Source organism: Embiotoca jacksoni, unplaced genomic scaffold, assembly GCF_022577435.1.
Source record: "Embiotoca jacksoni isolate LCO1_2020_lvr unplaced genomic scaffold, fEmbJac1.0.p SCAF_2, whole genome shotgun sequence".
Taxonomy (NCBI): domain Eukaryota; kingdom Metazoa; phylum Chordata; class Actinopteri; family Embiotocidae; genus Embiotoca; species Embiotoca jacksoni.
The window spans coordinates 25022282-25045601 of NW_027185340.1; the positions used below are offsets into that span (position 1 = coordinate 25022282).

Consider the following 23320-nt stretch of genomic DNA (forward strand, 5'->3'; position numbering starts at 1 on the left):
AGATAGATAGATAGATAGATAGATAGATAGATAGATAGATAGATAGATAGATAGATAGATAGATAGATAGATAGATAGATAGATAGATAGATAGATAGATAGATAGATAGATAGATAGATAGATAGATAGATAGATAGATAGATAGATAGATAGATAGATACCAGGCTGTTCTCAGACTTTATTTTGTGACTGCTGTCCACAGAGCTGCAGAATCACAGAACTCACCTGAACAGGTTGCAGGTTCCGGTCCGACCCGGTCAATGTTCGTCTCCTCCAGCGTGGAAGAACTACTCCACTCCTCCGGTTAGTTAACTCCCGGGATTATTGTCCCGCTGTCGGATAGGCTCGGTCACACGGAGTCGGCGTCCGGTGTCGGAACAGAGGAGCAGCTTGTCCGTTTGACGGCAGGGGACGGTGGTGTAGTGCAGCTCTGCTCCTACCGGAGGTCGCTGCCCAATGAGAAGCAGGCTGCTTCTGCTTCTCATTGGCAGGGGAGATCCGGGGGGAGACCCGGGGGAGGTCCGGGGGAGACCCGGGTGGAGACCCGGGGGAGGTCCGGGGGAGACCCGGGTGGAGACCCGGGGGAGGTCCGGGGGAGACCTGTGGGGAGGTCCGGGGGTCAGCGACTCTGGTTGTAACTAAGATATCTGATGAAAAAAGATATACATGGACTCGTGTTTTTAAGATTGGAGTGATGTTTCTAGTGATGAGTAGGGTGTGATGTCATGATGATTTGACCAATCAGATTTCTGGGTCGGGAACAGCTGTTTGTATAATACAAAACATGAAACATCAACATTCATTCATGTTTTTATGAGCAATATTTGAACATATTTTCAAACACATCTATTTAACTATAAAACGTTTTATTCTGAATGTTTTGAAATGCCAGAGAACTCATCTACCTTCCTCAACTAGACTCAGTTTTGTGCTTTCATTGATACCAACTGTGTCAGAGAGATTTGAAGTGTTGAATCCTGATGAAAGTTCATTTAAACTGAATAAATTGAAACAGCTGAAGCTTCTCCTGAGGCTGAAGAGCTGAAACTTACAGACCCAACACAAGAACATTTCACAGATCCATTCAGCATCAGCTGAGTTTGCTGAATTGCATTTAAAAATACTGAAAATAAAGAGTGTGTGAGTGAAAGCCGTTGTATCCTTCACTCCAGCGCTGTGACGGGGAAGACTCCCTGCCGTGATGAACAGGTGTATCCAGGGCAGATGTAACACGGCCCGACACCCTGATCTCATACTTTGTGTTTTTTGTGCATTAATGTAACTACATTTGCATTAAATGGTGTATTATTCTTCAGTGTGTGATTATATCAGATGGAGTACGTGCACATTGCAGTCGGTTATATGACAACTATGTAAATGTTACTAAATTGAGTGCATAAATGCTGTATTTTATAGTAATGTCTCTGTGTTTGTGTCTTTTTCCTGTCTGTCTCTGCAGGTGTCTCTGGCTCTGGAGGTGGATGTTTCTGAATCTCAATGAGATCTGAAAATTGTGAAAATTGTTCCACATTTTGTCAGAAGAGTTTGTGATTCAATAAATGGGTTCAGGCTGCTGAGTATTTGGTTTAGAGCAGGGGTGTCCAAACTTTTTTCACTGAGGGCCAAATACAGAAAAATATACGAAAGGCTGGGCCAATATTAAAGTTAACAAAATCAATCAAATGTAGGTAATTTATGCTTGATAATTGAATATGCTTAAATAAAAAAACAGCCTCCATCACAACTTTCCATTAACGGGTTTTCATTCATTTTGTTACAAAAAGGGTTAACGGCTCGTTCTCAAAACAGCTGCCTCAGATTGCTTTTTAGTCAGGATGGTGATCCCCCTTCACAGCCCTGTATAAAGAGGGAAAAAGAAGGGAACAAGGAGATGGGTCTATTTACCCGTAGTTTGGACACCCCTGGTTGAGAGAAAGGTGTTTAGTGTCACCTGCTTTGAGAAGTTGTAGTGCGATGTTACATTTGTCCAGCAGATGGCGGTGTAGTCAACAGGATCTCCGTGACTGCCGCTGTACTCCTTCACGACATGACGTGAGACAACGCTGATGCTCCTCCAGGCTGTTCTCCTTGGGTGGAGTTCATCTTCTATTGAGGCGTCATTACAACATAAAGAGCTTCCTGTCAAACAAATCTGACTTGTAACGTGTTTATTTTCTGTTCTTTGCCTTTTAATGTCTTTTTTTGTGTTTTCCTTTTTCCTCTTATTGTCCACCTGGAGCAGTCTCTCCACTCATTGAAATGATGAACCCTTTGTATTTTGGAATTTGTAAATAAAGTTTATATATATATAAAAAGTACAAGGCTGTTCTTGTTGTGTTTGTAGTTGCAGTAAAAGTTGGATGACCCTGCAGTGAAGTAGTCGGTCCCCAGTGTGTCACATCTGCTTGGCTGAATCCCAGCAGTACTCTCGCTGTCAGAGATTTACTGGGACGTCCTGATAACAAAGAATTAAAATAGGTAACAAACGCATTGACTCGTCTGTCAGCGTCCCTCTGAGACAGGACGGTTGCTTTCATCCCAATGACATGCTGCAGTCTCTTTTTAGTAAACGTCATCATTGGTGTCAAATGCAGCACTGAGATGAGTCTCAGGCAACGGACAGACCACTGGGACATGAGACATGGGACATGGGACATGGGACACTGGATACGGGACAAGGGACGTGTTTGATGCTCTGTGTGTGTGAGTGAGTGAGTGTGTGTGTTTGTGTGAGTGTGTGGTGTGGTGTGTGTGTGTGTGTGTGTGTGTGTGTGTGTGTGTGTGTTTGTGTGAGTGTGTGTGTTTGTGTGAGTGTGTGTGTTTGTGTGAGTGTGTGTGTGTGTGTGTGTGTGTGTGTGTGTGTGTGTGTGTGTGTGTGTGTGTGTGTGTGTGTGTGTGTCTCATGGAGGGTGAAGCTCTGATGTTGCTGAAAAGTCACTGAGTAAAATAATATTCAACTCTTTGGGTTGCTCCTAAAATATGAATGAGAGGAAATGTTCAAAGTTGTGTGAGGAAAGACAAACGTGTTGTGACAGAAAAGTAAATCATAATGAACTCGAATGTAAAAGTTCAGATGAGACTCCTGCAATGAGCTTTTCTCTGACTCAACACCAACATCCTGTTTTGTAGCTTTTGCCTCATAACACGTGTGATGCTTCAGCATCAGTTCTCTGTACGACTCCTCTCTGCCTGGAACCACATGAAGGAGGAGGACGTCGACCTGTCGTGGTCGGTGACGGGACGGACGACACCGACATCAGATGCCGTTACAGGTTTGGTGTCGTCAAAATAAAGTCCGGTACGCAGCATCCAGAGAGACTTTTCACGCAGCTAAAGAAACTTGTGGAGCTCTGGAGTGAACATATAGAAAACAATTATTAAATCGTTTCCACGAGATACTAAATGGATAGTAAATCATTGGCACATTTTAATTAATATGTGCGCACGAGATAAGTTTATATAAAGAGACATCGCAGCTCAACAGGCTTTCTCCTCTCAGTTAGCAGAGGTGTAGTTAGCCTTGTTGCTAACGTAGCCAGTCTGACTAATCGATGCCAGATATGGATATGATCGGTATAAAACTTCACGTGCAGCTGAATTGTAAAAAACGATCGGTTCCTTTTCCTCAGTTCATACATACATTGTCCTTTCAGACCATCTGAAGACAGACGACAGCGACAAAACACCCCGACGTCTTTCAGTAATATCAACGCTGTGAGAAAACGTCTGATGCTACGATAACAGTTTACTCACTGACTGTATTCTGGTTTGTATTTTGCTTGTAAAGTCCAAACAGGATCTGTGGAACAACAGTTGAACTCTGAGAGCTCACCGGTCTGAGGGGAAGAAAGGTGACTTCATTGGGATGTGCTGTGACGTCCTGATCTTCACTCTTAACAATGTTACGGCCTCCTGACTAAATAACAAATAGACAAATAAAGGCTGGAGATGGAAACATAGAGGAGGTAGGAGAAGGGGAGGGAGAGAAGGAAACCAAGGAGAGAGCAGGGAGGAGTGCAGCCCTGCACGGACCACAGGAACTCATGGAGTTGCTACTGTTGTGTTTCCTGTGGAAACGTGTGCATCCGTCAGTTCGGAGACGCTCCTACGGATCCCGCTGCTGTGTGAAGATGCAGGTATTTAATAAACTGGGAGGAAGGACTCCTCCACACAGCTGAGAGCATCCAGGTAACGTCTTGCTGTTGTTTGTTGTTGTTGTTTTGGATGACATCCATCACTGGTGAGTCGGATTATTGGAGCCTGTTATAGACTTACTTTTTACCAACATTTCACTTTGTAATCGAGATGACAAGTGTTTTCGGATTTTGGTCATAAACTGCACCGTTTGTTCTCTGTGATGTTTCTGGACCGCTGTTGCTGCTGAAATGAGGGAAAAGCCTGAAGTTCAGACTTTGATGAAGGAGAGGCTCGGAGTGAGATTAGTGTGGGCAGCCTGAGAGCCGGAGACAGAGTCTGAAACAACCCAAAATACCTGCAGTGAAAGTTCTGCCTCCAAACTGTTGCTTCATATCGCTGCACAGTGAAGCAGGTTGGCTTTACAGAAAACCTGGAGCCGTCTCGGTGGGCTCACAGTGCACACCTGCCTATCACCTGGACGACACCCCCACTTTCAGCCAGGCTGCTGAGCACCATCAGGTGGAGTCTCTCAGTTTGGGAATCACTGGTTTACTCCAAACTGTCCAATATGAGCACAAGGGAACAAGATGCACTCAGATCTCAGCAGCACCTTCTTCAATGTGCAGGACATTGTCTGTTTGGACTAAATGAAAAGAAAAATCTACCGCAGTTCATCATCAGCCATTTCTACCATGTGCTTCTCCAAGTCTCATGTAGGAACTGGAGGAAACCTCTGAGGTCATGTGATCCAGATACATGGCTGTTCAGGCTGGACCTTCCTCTCATCAGGTGTCGGTCCAGTTTGGAACGAAGAGAGTGAACTTTAAGGAAGCGCACAATGAACTGCAGTGTGTTCTGGTGATCTGAGCGATGGGGAAGGAACAAACCTGATGGACCATCACGGAGATTAAAGGAATGGTGTGCAACCACAACCAGCATGAGCCATCTACAATGTTTGAAAGTGTTTCCTCTACCTGGTCCCTGATCAGTAGTTGACAGCAGAAAATAACGTGGATCCTGGATCAATATGCAGCATGTGGCTCATTCTTGGTCATTGAAACTGAAGCATTTCATATAAATCCGACCTTTCCCCTTTATTTATTCACTTATTTAGTATGAGGCACCTTTGGACTGCAGTGCAGTGAACTGGAACAGGACCTGCGGCTATGATCTCACATTAATCTGCATTGTCAAACAGCAGCCGGTGGTCAAATGTCTCTGAAGGTGAGCGGGGCTCGAAGCTCGTGGTCCACTGAACCACTGCTACTGTCTGATGACGTTTAAATGAGGGTGAGGCAGCATGCTGCTAACTCAGAACAGCCCATGTTCCTCAGAGTCGTTGTGATCTAGACTCAGAGACAACGTCACTGTACGATAGTGTGTCCTGGTGATGTGGAACATGCTGACACTTGGTGCGTGTTGGTTCGGTATTTCAGAGCATCGCCTGTCTAAGAGCTCAGATTACACTCATTTCTCTTTTCTTAACACAATCTTTTAAATGAGACATTTCACACTGAAAATGTAGAAATCTGCTCTGATGTGAGACCGAAAGTGAAAAGAAAGAAAAATAAGAACAACTTCTGCCAAATTGTAGTTTCTTGATGAAAATATTTCTCGATTGATCAGCCTTAAATGATGCAAGTGCAGAGGGGCAGCTAATACAGGACAGGAGAGTATAGGATGTCCTCCACTGTGTGATACTCAACTCAGACACTGACCTGCCCTGACATGGTCTGAGACCGAAAGCTGTTTCGTCACAGCAGTAATTCCCAGGAGGGTTTGCTTAATTCCAGTGATTATGTGAGTGACAGTGATGCGAGTAGCATCTGTATCTCTGGTATAATCTCTCAGAGCATCCTCCTGTCCTCAAGTACCTCCCAAAAGGAACTGTTGCTGTCGTTGAGTTTCTGAAATCATGTCAACGTACAACTATTTCCCTCTGTATGAACACACAGATACAAAACTGCAGGAAAATGAATAATCCTCAGACCATGTTAGCTTTGCCTGTTTTGTCAGTGTGAGCAGCTGTTAATCTTTGACTGTGAAGCTGCTACATGATCAAATACTGTCCCCCACATCAACAGAGCCATCTGAACAGCACACCAACCTTGAATGTACCCCAATGAAGTAGAAAGTAATGATGGGCTGAAACAGGTAGGTAATATAATTTAAGAGGCCACTTTTTCCCCAATTCAACAATTGTTTGAAGATCTGGTGGTAAAAAACAAATCATAGCACGCAATAACTCTTTTGATGGACATAAGACGAGCGTGAGGGGGGCTGTCCAGCTGAAGAAGGCCTTTCGGGTCTGGCTGGCCCAGGGTCTCCTGGCTATGGAGAAAGGAGTCAAGGACATTCTGACAAACCATCCGCCGCCTCAGGAAGGGACAGCAGGACTCACCTCAGGCTGTTCTCAGCAGGCCTGGCGGAGGTCTCTGAGGTAGTCAAGCAGCTCCTCTGCGGCAAGGCGCCGAGGGTCCATGAGATCCGCCCTGAGATGCTGAGGGCTCCAGACATTGTTGGGTTGTCTTGACTGACACGCCTCTTCAATGTAGCGTGCAGGTTGGGATCAATGCCTGTGGACCAGCAGACCGGGGGTGCTGCAGGAGTACAAGGTGCCGGAGCCGTTGCCACGGGCCATCCGGTCTCTGTACGACCGCAGTAGGAGCTGTGTTCGTATTCTCGGCAATAAGTTGGACTCGTTTCCAATGGGTGTTGGCCTCCGGTGGGTGTTGGCCTCTGCCAGGGCTGTCCTTTGTCACCCATCCTGTTTGTGACCTTCATGGACAGGATATCTGGGAGCAGCCGGGGGGAGGAGAACTTCGGGTTTGGAGGTGTCGGGATCGCTTCTCTGCTGTTTGCAGATGATGTAGTCCCGCTGGCCTCATCGGACCGTGACCTTCAGCATTCACTGGGGCGGTTTGCAGCTGAGTGTGAAGTGGCAGGGATCAGGGTTAGCACCTCCAAATCTGAGGCCACGGTGCTCTGACGGAAACCGGTGGACTGCTTCAAGCGAAGGAGTTGAAGTATCAGGGTCTTGTTCTGGAGTGAGGGGAGGATGGAGCGGGAGCTAAACAGGTTGATCGGGGCGGTGTCAGCAGAAAGCACGAGCTGTACTGGACCATTCCCTTCTAGTGGTGAAGAGGGAGCTGAGTCGAAAGGAGGAGCTTTCAATTTACCGGTCAGTCTACGTTATGAACCTCACCTATAGTCACGAGGTGTAAGAAAGACAGACAGACAGACAGACAGACAGACAGACAGACAGACAGACAGACAGACAGACAGAAAGAAAGAAAGAAAGAAAGAAAGAAAAGAAAAGAAAAGAAAAGAAAAGAAAAGAAAAGAAAAGAAAAGAAAGAAAAGATTGTGGTTACAAGCCGCTGAAATGAGTTTCCTCCTAATTTGGGTTGAAAGGAGTCAGCTGAGGTGGCTCGGGCATTTGATCAGGATCCTCCCGGGCGCCTCCCTCTGGAGGTTAGAGACTCGGGCAGAACCAGAACATGCTGGAGGGATTACATATCTCATCTGGCCTGGGAACGCCTCAGGATCCCCAAAGATGATTGCAAAGATTGCCGTCAGCTGTTGCTGTGAGGTCACTCACATAACAGGAAGTTGAATGTGTTGGACCTGACAGCAGTCTTTTTATACTCCACCCCCTGCAGTCGCCGGCAGACAGTCAACAACCAACGCATCCAGTGTTTTGATTGTAATCATAATGTCTCCAAATGAATGTGCTAATTGGTACATTTACACTTTAACACTGTTGGCCGAGACTGTGGAAAATGTTTTAATTAATAACAGCATGGCGAGCCACATAGAGAAACTATGTTGAGACATTATTATCTGTCCTTCACACTGTCACTTGATGAAGGATTTGGAGAGAAACTATGGAAGCTGTTGAAGCAGGATTGAACCGAGCCTGGAGGGAGGTAACTCATGTTTACCGGAATATTTTATCTGTTCTCAGCTATCTTTGTTTCTTCGTCTCTAGCGGGAAACAGGAAACATCATTTTACCAAAAAGTCATTTGAAAAAACAAATCATGGAGTTAGCCTCCGTCTGGAGCAGAGAGTCAGTCTGTGATCTGGCTGAAGGCAAACATAATGAGCCTCTGTCTCTCTGTGTGTCTCCACTCTTTTCTTGAGGCACAAGCATGAAGACACACAAACAGAAATGCACACAAACACTGATGTTTACTTTTGTCTTGATATTTTCTTAATTCTCATAACCAGGAGATTTCTCCTCCTGGTCTTACTTGTCTTTTCAGATGTACCAAAATGCATTTACATGCACTATTAAAGAGGAAGCTTAAGTTGACTGAGGCAGCTTTTTATTTATGTTCTTCAACCTTCCTCCCAGTCAGAAGCAAAGTTAAACCCCACTGCAGGTGGAGCCTCGCTGCTGGGGAGAGAGGAGCACTGTTTTGGCTGGAGATAAGTGGAGTTCAGCTGACCACAGCTAACTCTGAAACTCAAGACACGGTGAGGAGGGCATACTCACTTCTTCAAACTGACATCGGATTTCAACTTACATGAGAAAGATGACTTTCCCCAGAGCAAAAAAAAAAAAACTTCCAAAAAATATGACTGAGAAGTCAAGGAAAACAGGCTAAAGACAAACAGGAGCCCCAAAACAAACAGTAGCAACAAAATCTGAAAATGTTCTGCACTTACAGAAAGCTTGCCAGTGATTTGCTGATGAAAAAACACAAGCTGAAAATAGTTAAATCCCAACGTGGATTGTTGTAGTTAAACTTTTCCAACCCCTTGAGCCTGCAGGACATTTACTGAGCTTAATGAAAACGTATTAACTTCAGTAGAAAACATCATTTCAAGCTTATTGTCCTAAGGAGAAAGAGTTTTATTTGAAATGCTCACAAGCAACATTATTGACCGTCTAAAGTCAGTATTAAATAATGAATACTCTCCTTTATAACATCCATCTAACATTTCTGATGCCTCTCTTTTTATGTTGCTGTTTGTCTCTCACGTTCAAAAGCTTCAGACAGCAGCTTCACTCCTGAATCCTTCAGCTGGTTGTTGGTCAGGTCCAGATGTGTGAGGTGGGAGGGGTTGGACTTCAGAGCTGAGGCCACGACTTCACAGTGAGTCTCTGAGAGTTCTTCACATCCTGTTAATCTGTGAAGAGAGAATAAATAATATGTGTTATTATAAAAGCAGAAATCAGTGTTATAAACAATTCAGTTTGATTTATTTAAGACCAAATCAAAACTTTATTATTTTCAGGGCTCTTTAACACACTAAAGTTCTTCCTACAGAACTGCAGAACATCCCAGAGAGGAACCCAACAGTTCAACATGAGCGACAGCTGGAAGGAAAAAAAAAAACCTTTAACAGGAAGAAACATCCAACAGAACCAGAACCAGAGGAGAAGAACATCTGTTAGCAGAACCAAAGGTGCAGAACATCTGTTAACAGAACCTGAACCAGAGGTGGAGAACATCTGTTAACAGAACCAGACTCAGAGGTGGAGAACATCTGTTAACAGAACCAGAACCAGAACCAGAACCAGAGGAGGAGAACATCTGTTAAGAGAACCAGAACCAGAGGAGGAGAACATCTGTTAACAGAACCAGACTCAGAGGTGAAGAACATCTGTTAACAGAACCAGAACCAGAGGAGAAGAACATCTGTTAACATTGAACATTGAACTGCTAGCCGTGGGGATGCGCCCTTATTATTTGCCGAGGGAGTTCACGTCCGCCAATGTTATCGCTGTGTACGTTCCTCCATCAGCTGATGCAGAGGCAGCAGTGGACACCATCCACTCCACTGTGGCTAAACTGCAGACTAAGCATCCTGGTGCATTTTTGGCAGTTACTGGAGACTTTAACCAGTCTGGATAAAGTACTGCCAACTTTGCACCAGTATGTGAACTGCCCCACACGGAACAATAAAACTCTGGACTTACTGTATGCTAATGCCATGGATGCATACAGTACTACTGCCCTTCCCCCCCTTGGTAGATCAGACCACAACCTGGTCCTGCTGACTCCAAAGTATGTTCCCCTGGTGCAGAGGCAGCCTGTGACCACCAGGACTGTGAGGAGGTGGACACAGGAGGGTAAAGAAGCCCTGCAGGACTGCTTTGAGTCCACAGACTGGGACGTGCTGTGTGGACCACATGGGGAGGACATCAACAGCATGACGGACTGTATCACAGAATACATCAAATTCTGTGAACACACCACCGTACCATCCCGGACTGTAAAATGCTTCCCCAACAACAAGCCGTGGATCACCAGTGACCTGAAAGTTCTTCTTAATAAGAAGAAAGCAGCCTTCAGGTCTGGGGACAGGGAGGAGCTCAGGAGAGTGCAGCGCCACCTGAAGGAGAAGCTCAGGGAGTGCAAGGACTCCTACAGGAGGAAGCTGGAGGCCAAACTCCAGCAGAACAATGTGAGGGAGGTGTGGAGATTACTGGGTTCAAGGGGAGAGAGAGACAACCAGGGGGAACCTGGAGAGGAACAACCAGGGGGAACCTGGAGAGGTCAAATGAACTAAACTGTTTCTTCAACAGGTTTAGTTCACCACCCTCATCTGTCTCCTCCACACCTCACACCTCCCAAACACCTCTGCTGCCTCCCCCCTCCCCCCTCTGCGCCCCCTGGTGAACTGCATAGAGCCCTCAATCTCAAAGGGCTCTTCCTCCATCGACACCCCCCCCCACCCCTCACCCCCCTCTCTGTGACGACTGGCCAGGTTAGGAGACAGCTGGAGAGACTCCACCAGCGCAAGGCTGCAGGACCTGACAGCATCAGCCCCGGGGTCCTGAAGACCTGCGCCGTCCAGCTGGCTGAGGTCCTACAACACCTCTTCAACCTGAGCCTGAAGCAGGAGGAGGTCCCGGTGCTGTGGAAGACGTCCTGCCTGGTTCCTGTACCGAAGAAGACGACTCCATCCGGTCTCAACGACTACCGACCGGTTGCCCTCACATCTCATGTGATGAAGGTGCTAGAGAGGCTGGTCTTGGCCCACCTCAGGCCGCTGGTGAAATCTTCTGTGGACCCTCTGCAATTTGCATACCAGCCTCATGTGGGAGTGGACGACGCCATCATCTACCTGCTGCAACGAGCTCAGTCTCACCTGGATGGAACCGGTGACTCTGTGAGAATCACTTTCTTTGATTTCTCCAGTGCATTTAACACCATCCAACCACTGCTGCTGAGTGAGAAGCTGCGGGTGGTGGGGGTGGACACGTCCACCGTCTCCTGGATCACTGACTACCTGACAGGCAGACCACAGTTTGTCCGTCTGGGCGGTGTGCTGTCTGATACGGTGGTCGGTGGTACTGGAGCTCCACAGGGAACTGTTCTGTCTCCCTTTCTGTTCACCTTCTACACCACTGACTTCCAGTACAACTCAGAGTCAAGACATCTGCAGAAGTTCTCTGATGACTCTGCAGTGGTAGGATGTATAAGGGATGGACGGGAGGACGAGTACAGGGCAGTAGTGGAGGACTTTGTGGAGTGGGCAGGAAGAAATCACGTGCTCCTGAACGTAACCAAGACCAGAGAGATGGTGGTCGACTTCAGGAGGAAGACGACGGCTCCACAACCGCTGAGAGTTCTGGGAGAGGAGGTGGACATGGTGGAGGAGTACAAGTACCTGGTGTCTCCATGACAACAGAATGAACTGGAAGACCAACATCAACGCTGTCTACAAGAAGGTGATCAGACGACTCTTTTTCTTGAGGAAACTTCGATCCTTCAATGTATGCAGCGAGATGTTGGAGATGTTCTACCATCTGTTGTGGCCAGTGCATTGTACTTTGCTGGGGTCTGCTGGAGGGGAGAGGAAAGGGGGGGGGGGCATTGGAGCCGGAGACACCAACAGACTTAACAAACTGGTTAAGAAGGCCGGCTCCATCATTGGCTGCAAACTGGACAGTCTGGAAAAGGTGGTGGAGAGGAGGACACTGAGCAAACTATTATCCATATTGGATAATCCTGACCACCCTCTCCACCACCTGCTGCAGGGACAGAGGAGGACGTTCTCTAAAAGATTCCTCCAGCTCCGCTGTCACAAGGACAGATACAGGAGATCATTCCAGATACAGGAGATCATTCCAGATACAGGAGATCATTCCTGATACAGGAGATCATTCCAGATACAGGAGATCATTCCAGATACAGGAGATCATTCCAGATACAGGAGATCATTCCTGACACAGGAGATCATTCCAGATACAGGAGATCATTCCAGATACAGGAGATCATTCCTGATACAGGAGATCATTCCAGATACAGGAGATCATTCCTGATACAGGAGATCATTCCTGCCGACCGCAATAAGACTGTACAATAACTCACCTCTGGCAAAATCCATCACAGTACAATAACACTGTTGACTGTGTTTCTTGGTTTGTTTGTATATAATATATATAGATATATAATGTACTGTATATACTGTGCATTTTATATTTTTTTACTGCTATTTACTTTATTTTATTGCTTTTCTATTATTCTATTCTATTCTATTCTTTTATTCTATTATTTATATTATTATCTTATTGCTTCTGTATGCTGCTGTAGCGGAAAAAAAACTTCCCCTGGGGGATTAATAAAGTAAATACCTACCTACCTACCTTAACAGAACCAGAGGTGGAGAACATCTGTTAACAGAACCAGAACCAGAGGAGGAGAACATCTGTTAACAGAACCAGACTCAGAGGTGGAGAACATCTGTTAACAGAAGCAGACTCAGAGGTGGAGAACATCTGTTCACAGAACCAGAACCAGAGTTGGAGAACATCTGTTAACAGAACCAGAACCAGAAGTGGAGAACATCTGTTAACAGAACCAGACTCAGAGGGAGAGAACATCTGTCAACAGAACCCGAACCAGAAGTGGAGAACATCTGCCTCGACTGGTTCTTCTGTTCTTATTTACATCTTAAACAGCGTCCCAACGTTTTATGAAATGGGTTTGTATCTGGAGATCCGGCTGTTCCTGAAGATTTCTTTCTTATTGTTGAATTGGAGTTGAAACGTGAGAATAAAAGAATCTGTTATTTCTTCCAGCAGCAGTGAAGAAGTGAAGAAGTGAAACCAGGTTGTACAAACACTCCCTGAGATTCTTCATCTCCAAACTGTCTCTGAAGTGGCCGAGGCCTCTTAACGTCCTGCTGGATCAGATCCACTGACAGCTGGGAGCTTCTCTGGGCCTCAGACACAGTTTGACTGACAGCACATTGGATTGAGCAACACAAAGTACCATGAAAACGTTCAAGCAGATTCCCCTCGATGAGGTTGGTCAGCAGCACGTCGACGGAAGACTCGTGAGTGACATCAACCAGCTTCCTGCTGCTGAAGTCCAGAGAGAGTCTGCTTTCATCCAGGCCGTCCAAGATGAACAGAAACTTCCAGACAGCGAGCTGCTCTGCTGAGACCTTCTGTAACGTTGGATGGAAAACACAGAGCAGCGTGAGAAGACTGTACCGCTCATCTCGGATCAAGTTCAGCTCCCTGAACGACAGCAGAATCACCACGCTGACGTCCTGGTTCTCCGAGCCCTTGGCCCAGTCCAGAGAGAACTTCTGCACCGAGAAGGTTTTTCCGACACCGGCGACGCCGTTGGTCAGAACCACTCTGATGGATCTCTGCTGGTCGGGGAAGGCTTTAAAGATGTCGTGGCACTTGATTGGAGCATCATGGAGGAACGTTTTGAGTCTAATCTTAACACTAGAGAGAGTTTCTGCCCTTCGAACACAAACTGGGAGCTGGTTCCACAGGGGAGGAGCCTGAAAACTGAAGCTCCGCCTCCCATTCTACTTCTGGAAACTCCAGGAACCACAAGTAGACCAGCATACTGAGAAAGAAGTGCTCTGCTAGGATTATATGGTTCTGTAAGATCTCTAAGATATGATGGAGCCTGGTCATGTAGAACTTTGTAAGTCATCAAGAGAATTTTAAATTCTATTCTTGACAGGAAGCCAGTGAAGAGAAGCTAAAACTGGAGAAATATTATCTCTCTTGCTAAATCCCGTCAGTACTCTTGCTGCAACATTTTGGATCAACTGCAGGTTTTTAATGAGTAATTTTGACATCCTAACAACAAGGACTTACAATAATCTAGCCTAGAAGTAACAAATGCATGAATGAGTTATCAAAGATGACTCCAAGGTTCCTCAGTTTTGCTGGAGGCCAAGACATCTATACATACATCTATATATTACTATAAATCTATACATCCATCGTATATATCACCCTATACATCTATGCATCCATCTAAACATTTATACATCCATCCATTTATACATCCATCTATAAATACATCTATACATCCAGCTATACATCCTTCCATCCATCATCCATCCATCTGTACATACATCTATAGATCCATCTGTACATTTATATATCCATTTATACATCCATCCATTTGTCCATCTATACATCCATCTATATATACACAGGAATCCATCCAGCTATACATCCGTACATCCATCCATCCATCCATCCATCCATCCAGCCAGCCAGCCAGCCAGCCAGCCAGCCAGCCATCCATCCATCCATCCATCCATCCATCCATCCATCCATCCATCTATATGTCCACCTATACATCCATGTGTACATCTATACATATATCTCTTCATCCATGTGTACATCTATACATCCATCTATACATATAGCTCTTCATCTATACATCCATGTGTACATCTATACATATATCTCTTCATCGACACATCCATGTGTACATCGATACATCCATCTATACATATATCTCTTCATCTATACATCTATTTCTTCATCTATACATCTATACATCCACCTATACATCCATCCATCGATCCACCCATCTATACATCTATACGTACATCCTCAGTGCTCCGTCGACTCCAAACGTCCCAACAGGCTCACTGACACTTTCACTTCTCCATTTACAAGAAGTCATGTGAGTATCTCTGTCTGTGTGTGCAGTGCTCCCACAGATCAGATCTGTTTTACATGATGTGTTCATGGACACGCCTCCCAGCTGAACAAACTAGGTTTCAGTAGAGATGCTTTATGTCATCTTGATGATGAAATCCTGTCATTCAATGTATTTTGTTAACAGCTGATATTTTCTGCTGAGCATCAGCTGCTGCTTCTTTCACTGGGTCTAGATGTTTCTGTGGGACAGGTGACTCCACCTTTCAGCTCAGGATCAACTCTTCTCCCTTCACATCCCCACAGTTCAGTCACCATCCTGAGGTGCACTGATGTACCTGAACTTGTCTCACATCCAGTACGGCTGAGGACCTGTCAAAGTTCCTACAATACAAGACTGCCACCTGCAGGTCACACAGAAAACAACTACAGCACCTTTCACATCAATAGATCTATACATCCATCCATCCATCCATCTATACATCCATCTATACATCCATCCATATCCTATATCATCTTCTCTTTATTGGCCTCCCATAGAATCAAGAATTGAATTCTTCTGTTGACTTACAAAGATCTTCATGACCAGGCTCCATCTTGTCCCAGAGAGCTTGTATTACCATATTATTCGAACAGAATGCTTCCCTTTCATGATCCCTGCCTTTCCTGTGGTTGGTGGAATTTCTAAAAGTAGAATAGGAGGCAGAGAATTCATCTTTCAGGCCGCTCTCCTGTGGAACCAGCTCCCAGTTTGAGTTCAGGAGGCAGAAACCCTCTCTACCTTTAACATCACGCTTCAAACTATCCTATTTGAACAAACTTATCTTTGGGCCGAATCAGTTGACCTTTAGTCATCCTTCAGTTATGCTGCTGTAAGCTGAAGCTACTGGGGCACCAAATATGAAACTCTGAACCCTTCTCCTGTCTGTCGTTCACTGTCCATGCTTTTGTACGACACCACCACATCTCACCAAATACCTTCTCTCCCATTGTTATGTAATGGTGAGTAAACGGATCCAAACACAGCACACAGCAGATGACTTCAACAAATAAAATGTTTTATTGTAGACACAAACAGATAATCAGTCCAGGGAATCGTGCGTGAGCACAGAACCAAGTCCAGAATAGCTGAAAGCTGACAAGCAGTCACCGGGATACTCCCGGGTTTGGACTAGAACACGGACAGAGTCCGGAGAGGGGGAATGTCAGAGGGTTTGTGAGAGTTTGTGCTGGTGAGCATTTCCCTGTAATTCTCACCGGAGGTGCTCAGGCCAGAACAGGACGGGCTGGCGACCGCAGCCAACTGGGGGATTTCCAGTGGATCACAGCCTGCTTCTGTCGGAGGTATGCTCCTGTTTAAAAGGCAGTTTTATAATGTTGTATGGTTATTTTAAGATACCTTAGGTTTTGATTTGAACGTATATGAATGGAAATTGAATTGAAGTAGATATTGTTCTGCAAGATCAGATATTTTATATAGAAATTAATAATATGTCCTCATTAAAGGATGCAATCCAGTCAGCATTTCATTTCCCTCGATTAACTAATGGTTATTGTCTCATTTCTAGCAACTAGGGTTGCCTATAAAGGAAGATAAAGGGGAACTGTCTGGTTTTTTGACTGCGTGCATGTAATGTAATGTGATGTTGTCAACACAGTGACAAAAATGAGGAACTTGGGTTTCAGGATGTGGTGTTTCCCGGTTGCATATTTCATCCTCCCTCAGCTCCAGTCCACGAAAGTTTGTGTGGTCTAAATGTGGAAGATCTGTCAAAACAAACACACACACACACACACACACACACACACACACACACGAATATGCATTATTCAGTTTTACATAATCAAGCTGAGAGTGAGTCTGTTTTACTCAACGTTTTTCTCAAATCCATAATGATGCTAATCACCAACAGAAAGATTTCATTCGTTCCCATCAGGGGGTGCTGTCATGCTGCCGGGGCTCTGCGGCTTCCTGTTTGTGTGACACTTGTCTACTTAGATTGTGTTTGTGGATCTGCTTGTGTTATTGAGCAGCATGTGAATTCTCGTGTGTGTGTGTGTGTGTGTGGGGGGGGGGGGGGGTGTCCTGGGAATTGACACTGGTGCTTTTTTAGCTGCTAATTTAGCCTGCTGAGACAAGGGGATATGAACGGAAGTTAAATTCCGGATCTGTGGAGAGAAGGATTAGCTAATCCTGACAACAGAAGGCAAACCGTGGCTCTGTGATGGATTAGACAAACAGAAAATGGCCATTAGCCAACTTTAGACTGCTAAAACTATGGAGGCTCTTTGTCATCCAGAAGGTACGGGGCGCTTCAGCGCAGGAGGGCACTTCCAGGGGCCTGTGTGCCCTCTAGAGGGAGACTCCCGAGCTTATATTTATTTGTAAGATCTGTCAGGAATCAAGCCAATGTATGACAAGCACACAAAGGGATTCCTCCGTGTGTGGGCCAGCTCCCAGCATGCATTTGGCTTCACATCAGCCTGAACAAGGGAACATTTTCAGCCGTTTTTATTCTGTACATGTTACAAGGAAAAGAAGGACATATTTCTCACTCTGGTGCAACACACATTTATTTTCTGTTGGAAATATGAAAGTACGATTTTGGCCAGAAGTTCTCTGTCATGTGCATTAATCCACTCATCATATCCTGGTGACTATTATTGTACTGGTTAAAACATTATACTTACTCCTCTTATTCTTAGTTAACATGACCATGATGATAAAACCCTGTTTCCAAAACAGTTGGGACGCTGTGTAAAATGTAAATAAAAACAGAATACAATGATTAGCAAATCACGTAAATTCTTGAAAAAAGAACAAAGACAACCTCAAATGTTGAAACTGAGAACTTTGATTGTTTTATAAAAATGATCTGCTTATTTTGAATTTGTTGGCAGCAACATGTCTTAAAAAAACTTGTGACAGGATCACCACTGTGTTGCATTACCTCTTCTTTTAACAACACTGTAAACATTTGGGAATGGAGGAGACCAGTTTCTGGAGTTTTGAAAGTGAAATGTGGTCCCATTCTTGCCTGATAGAGGATTTTAGCTGCTCAACAGTTCAGGGTCTCCTTTGTTGTATTGTTCATGTCCTGATGCTCCAGATGTTTTCAATGATTGACAGGTCTGGACTGCAAGAGGCCAGTTTATCAGCGGACTCTTCTACTAGAGAACCATGCTGTTGGAATACGTGCAGAATGTGGTTGGACGTTGTTCTGCTGAAATAAACAAGACCTTCCCTGAAAGAGACGTTGTCTGGATGGCAGCATATGTTGCTCCAAAACCTGAATATATCATTCAGCATTAATGCTTCCTTCCAGATGTTCAAGCTACCCATGCCATGTGCACTAATGCATCCTGTACCATCACAGATGCTGGCTTTAGAACTGAGCTGATAACAAACTGGATGGTCCCTCTCCTCTTTAACCTGGAGGATGCAGCGTCCATGATTTCCAAACAGAATCTCAGATTGTGATCCATCAGACCTCAGGACAGTTTTCCACTTCACCTCAGTCCATCTTCAATGATCTCGGTCCAGAGAAGGCGGCGGTGTTTCTGGATCATGTTTCTATCTGGTTTCTTCTTTGGAGAGTTTTAACCTGCATTTGTGGACGCAGCGATGAACTGTGTTCACAGACGATGGTTTTCACAAGTGTTCCTGAGCCCATGCAGTGATTTCCACTCCAGAATAGTGTTTTTAATGCAGTGCTGCCTGAGGGCCCGAAGATCACCACCATCCAATATTGGTTTTCAGCCTTGTCCCTTGTGTTCAGAGATTTCTCCAGATTCTCTGAATCTTTTAATGATATTATGAACCGTAGACGATGAAATCCACTAATTCTTTGTTGTTTTACGTTGAGGAACATTATTCTTAGATTGTTGCACTATTTTCCCAAACAGTCTTTCACAGAGTGGTGAACCTCTCCCCATCTTCACTGCTGAGACTCTGCCTCTCTGAAATCATCTTTTTATCCCCAATCATGTTACTGATCTGTTGCCATGGCATGCCATGGTTGTGAGATGTTACAACATGTGTTTTCTCTAGTGTTACACTATTAGTCTTTTGTTGCTCATTTATCAACTATTTTGAGACATTTTGCTGTTATCAAATGAAAAAGGGAAAATATTTTTCTTACACACAATAAAATGTATTTTTCAACGTTTGATATGTTGTCTTTGGTCACCTATAAATTAAATATGGGTTTATGGGACTTGTAAATCATCACATTTTATTTTATTTACATTTTACAGTCCCAATTTTTGGGGAAACTGAGTCGTACACAGGTAGAGGATAAACTAAATATCTGAGACACTGAGCCAGAGGCAGAGATAGAAGCCATTACTGACTGATGAGCCAGCAAAATATAACCAGATGAATCTGTGATGTGCAGTACGCTTGATAGAAAGTGATTAACTATGACACTTACGAAGACGTTTTAAATGTTGGACTTTCACTAGACTATTTTCACAGTTTGGTTTTATGATTTTCTCCAGATCTGGCCAAACGTGATCTCTTCTGCTCCTGAGTCGTGAACAATGGACAGGAAGACTGAAGCCTTCAGTTAAAGCCACAAACGTGTCTTGTGATGTCTCAGTGACCTTTGACCTTTGACCATAAACGTGTTGTCAGTTGATCCTCGAATCCAAGTGAACGTTTGAGTCAGATGTGAATAAATTCCCTCAATATCCTATCTATCGATCTATCGATCTATCTATCTATCTATCTATCTATCTATCTATCTATCTATCTATCTATCTATCTATCTATCTATCTATCTATCTATCTATCTATCTATCTATCTATCTATTATCTATCTATCTATCTATCTATCTATCTATCTATCTATCTATCTATCTATCTATCTATTATCCATTATCTATCTATCTATCTATCTATCTATCTATCTATCTATCTATCTATCTATCTATCTATCTATTATCTATCTATCTATTATCTATTATCTATCTATCTATCTATCTATCTATCTATCTATTATCTATCTATCTATCTATCTATCTATCTATCTATCTATCTATCTATCTATCTATTATCTATCTATCTATCTATCTATCTATCTATCTATCTATCTATCTATCTATCTATCTATCTATCTATCTATTATCTATTATCTATCTATCTATCTATCTATCACATATGAAGCTTTTCTAATAACCGAAAGAAATAATCTTGGTAAACTTGTGTTTTAAACAGAAATAAAACCAAACTTCTTGGCTGAAGTTAATTAGCTGGTTTAAGTTGAAACAACATGTTTTCATAGAGTTGAACAGCTTCATCTGAACTAATGTATTCAGGTTCTCTAAGACAACCTGCATTAAGGTGATTTCTGTCTGGGCGGGATAAACCTGGAAATCTCAGTCTGCTGGAAATTCAAAGTGTCGATAATGCTTCCTGATCCCATTCCCTCAGAGGGATTTATAATTCATACATAAAGATGGCATAATTATTGTTGCAGTCTTAATCCAAATTGCAACAGGCTTTGCCCTGAACTTGTTACGTCAACAGCTCTCGGCTCCCTTCTCGCTTGACGCAGATGAACAAAAGCCGCTGGGAGCTCGTGTTGCTGGGAGATCCGCTGCGTCCAGTCATGCCACAACGAATATCCCCGCTGTCAGCCGCGTGAAGACGAGTGACAGTGGCACCGCGCTAAACGCTGCAGGCTCCGCTGGGCGACGCGTTTGTTCCTTTCTCTCCTCTTCACTTCATCCTGGGATGGAGTGACTCAGTTTGCGCTCTCTTTTCGCCGTGGCTCTCCGCGCGCTCACCACCTTTCACCATTACGTCTCAAAGCAAAACGGACTTCTTCGCGCTCGCTTCTCGGACCCTCCAGAGGAAGAAAATCGTTGCCGCTGTCGTTGGCGTCGTCATGGTTTTGACTCTCATCATTGCGATTCCCCTGCTGGTCCAAACTTCCAAGACCGAAGCCCACTACGAGATGATGGGCACCTGCAGGATGATCTGTGACCCGTACACCCCCAAATCGAGCGCCACGGCTCTGGAGGTCATGCAGGACCTGAGCGCCATCCCCTCTCCCACCTTTGTTCACGGGACTAAAGGTGAGCCGGGTCGGCCGGGGAAACCCGGGCCGAGAGGGCCGCCTGGCGAACCGGGGCCACCCGGTCCAAGAGGGCCGCCGGGGGACCGAGGAGACTCTGGGAAGATCGGATATCCCGCGGTCGTGGGCACCGCGCGGACCGACACTAGCGGAGAGCTGGGCATGGCGATCGGCGGAGCAAAGATAGCGTTTTATGTGGGTCTGAAAAACCCTCACGAGGGATACGAAGTGCTGCGGTTCGACGATATTGTCACGAACCTGGGGAACCACTACGACCCATCCACCGGCAAGTTCACATGCCAGGTGTCCGGAATTTACTACTTCACCTATCATGTCCTGATGCGCGGAGGGGACGGAACCAGCATGTGGGCAGACTTGTGCAAAAACGGACAGGTAAATATTCCCTTTGTGTACACTGTAAACCTGCGCCGTGCACGGGCTGACCACATGTATTGAGGGTCTCGTCTGGTGCAACGGAACCGCGGGGCGTAATTACGCACTCAAACTAGACCTAACTCCATGAATGTAGAGCGCTTCTTGTATTTCCCAGGCTTGGGTGCGTTAATGTGGAGCATATCCAGTCCTCGCGCTTTATCAGGAACCTAAATGTAAGTGGGCTCATGGCTCCGCGCGCACTTCGACGTGCGTCCGGCTGCCGCGGGTCATGTCCTGCTGGGTCAAAGCTCTCTGTCTCTCTTTCAATGTGCAGGTCCGAGCCAGCGCCATCGCTCAGGATGCGGACCAGAACTACGACTACGCCAGCAACAGTGTCGTCCTGCATCTGGACTCCGGGGACGAGATTTATGTCAAACTGGACGGCGGCAAGGCTCACGGCGGGAACAACAACAAGTACAGCACGTTTTCCGGTTTCCTTTTGTACACGGATTAATGTGGGACAGTCAAACCGCAGGACAACACAGGACCCAAATCACCTCTGTTTGAATCTCTTTAACTGCTGACCCGACAGCTGTCCGCCTGCAAAAAGCTGTGTCCGTATTCAGTTTTAATATATAACTTTTCTAAGTATACGGATAATTATTGATTTTGCCTGCAGGGATGAAATAATCCCACTTGTTTTCAGATCCACATGCTTTGCTGCTTTTCCTTTCAAACAGCACATTTTTCCGGAGACCTCTTGGAAACGGCTTGTTCTGCTCTCAAAGCAATATGACCACAGATTAATGAAATATTTGAGATTGTAACCTCCGTTTTCTCCTCCCTGCTCTGACTCTGCTCCAGATGAACTGCCGGAGTTACACTTTGTGTTTGACATGCAGCTGTTTTTGCATTTCCGTTGGCCTTGATGACCACCGCTGTCTACAGGACGCTCCTGTGGGACCTGGTACAGTTTTTGTTTGAAAGTGTGTCTCGCAAATATTTACATAGGCTATAGAGAGTGTTTTCATATGTATGCACTTATTCAAGGAGAAATGAATTTGAGTCAACCCATATACGCTGTAGGCTAATTAAGTGTCCAACTGCTGTTCCACAAATGTTTCTACATGTCATATTCCAGTATAAACGTTGGTCAGTCATTTCAATAAATGATTATGTTTTCTACGTTGGTGTCGGGGTTTCAAGTCGTTTGGAGTGCTTCACTCTGCCTCACTCTCCATACATAATGCCTTCTGGTAAAATCCAATGACGACTTTTCGTATCAGTAGGTTCTCTGACAGAGCTGTCCGTTGGTTTACATGGATAAGACAATGTTAAAAAGTGGACCAGTGCTTCCAGACCTTCTGGTGGACGTACTCAGATCCTGTGCTTCAGTAAAAGTACCAGTGCTACACTTTGAAAAACTCCATTACAAGTAAAACTCCTTCTTTCAAAACTCAACGTAAGCAAAAGTACATAATCAGTGAAATGAAATGATCAAAGTCAAACACTTGTGCTGCTGTAAAATGTTTTATCATAAAGGGCAGGATGAAGTCTTTGTCTTCTCCTGGAGGTCAAAAACATGAAACGCTGCTTCAGTGTCTGTGCAGCTCACACTTGGAACAACGCACATTAAAACGTAACACAACTGGACCTCTTGCTTAGTTTGATTAGAAAAACTCTGCTCGAGTGTAATTTGTTCTCCACTGTGCACGCCGTCCACGATTCCTCCAGATTTCAAGACAGACTGAATGAATGACTGAATATTGATCCCTGATCAACAGGACAGAGAGGCCTGCTGGGAAACCTTTAGAGAGTCATTGGTGTGTTTCCCAGTCTG

General features: G+C 44.9%; 2 protein-coding genes across 2 annotated transcripts in view; one reads left to right on the plus strand and one right to left on the minus strand.

Annotated features, from left to right (window-relative positions):
* The window catches only part of lypd6 (LY6/PLAUR domain containing 6), a 29893-nt gene extending 29467 nt beyond the window's left edge, over positions 1–426 (minus strand). Inside the window, exon 1 of the mRNA XM_069155188.1 lies at positions 227–426. The gene's annotated coding sequence lies outside the window, so the exon portion shown is untranslated. The remainder of the gene's footprint in view (positions 1–226) is intronic.
* Positions 427–20830: 20404 nt separating this feature from the next.
* c1ql2 (complement component 1, q subcomponent-like 2) lies at positions 20831–22665 on the plus strand. Its single transcript, XM_069153682.1, has 2 exons — positions 20831–21498; positions 21815–22665. Exons 1-2 carry the CDS (start codon positions 20917–20919, stop codon positions 21992–21994), a joined length of 762 nt encoding a protein of 253 aa, XP_069009783.1. The 5' UTR covers positions 20831–20916; the 3' UTR covers positions 21995–22665.
* Positions 22666–23320: the final 655 nt, after the last annotated feature.

Bases quoted from the DNA above. Each gene is read 5' to 3' on its own strand.
- c1ql2 (XM_069153682.1), top strand. From the start codon at position 20,917: ATGGTTTTGACTCTCATCATTGCGATTCCCCTGCTGGTCCAAACTTCC. The intron at 21,499-21,814 runs GTAAATATTCCC...TTCAATGTGCAG, and splicing joins ACTTGTGCAAAAACGGACAG to GTCCGAGCCAGCGCCATCGC.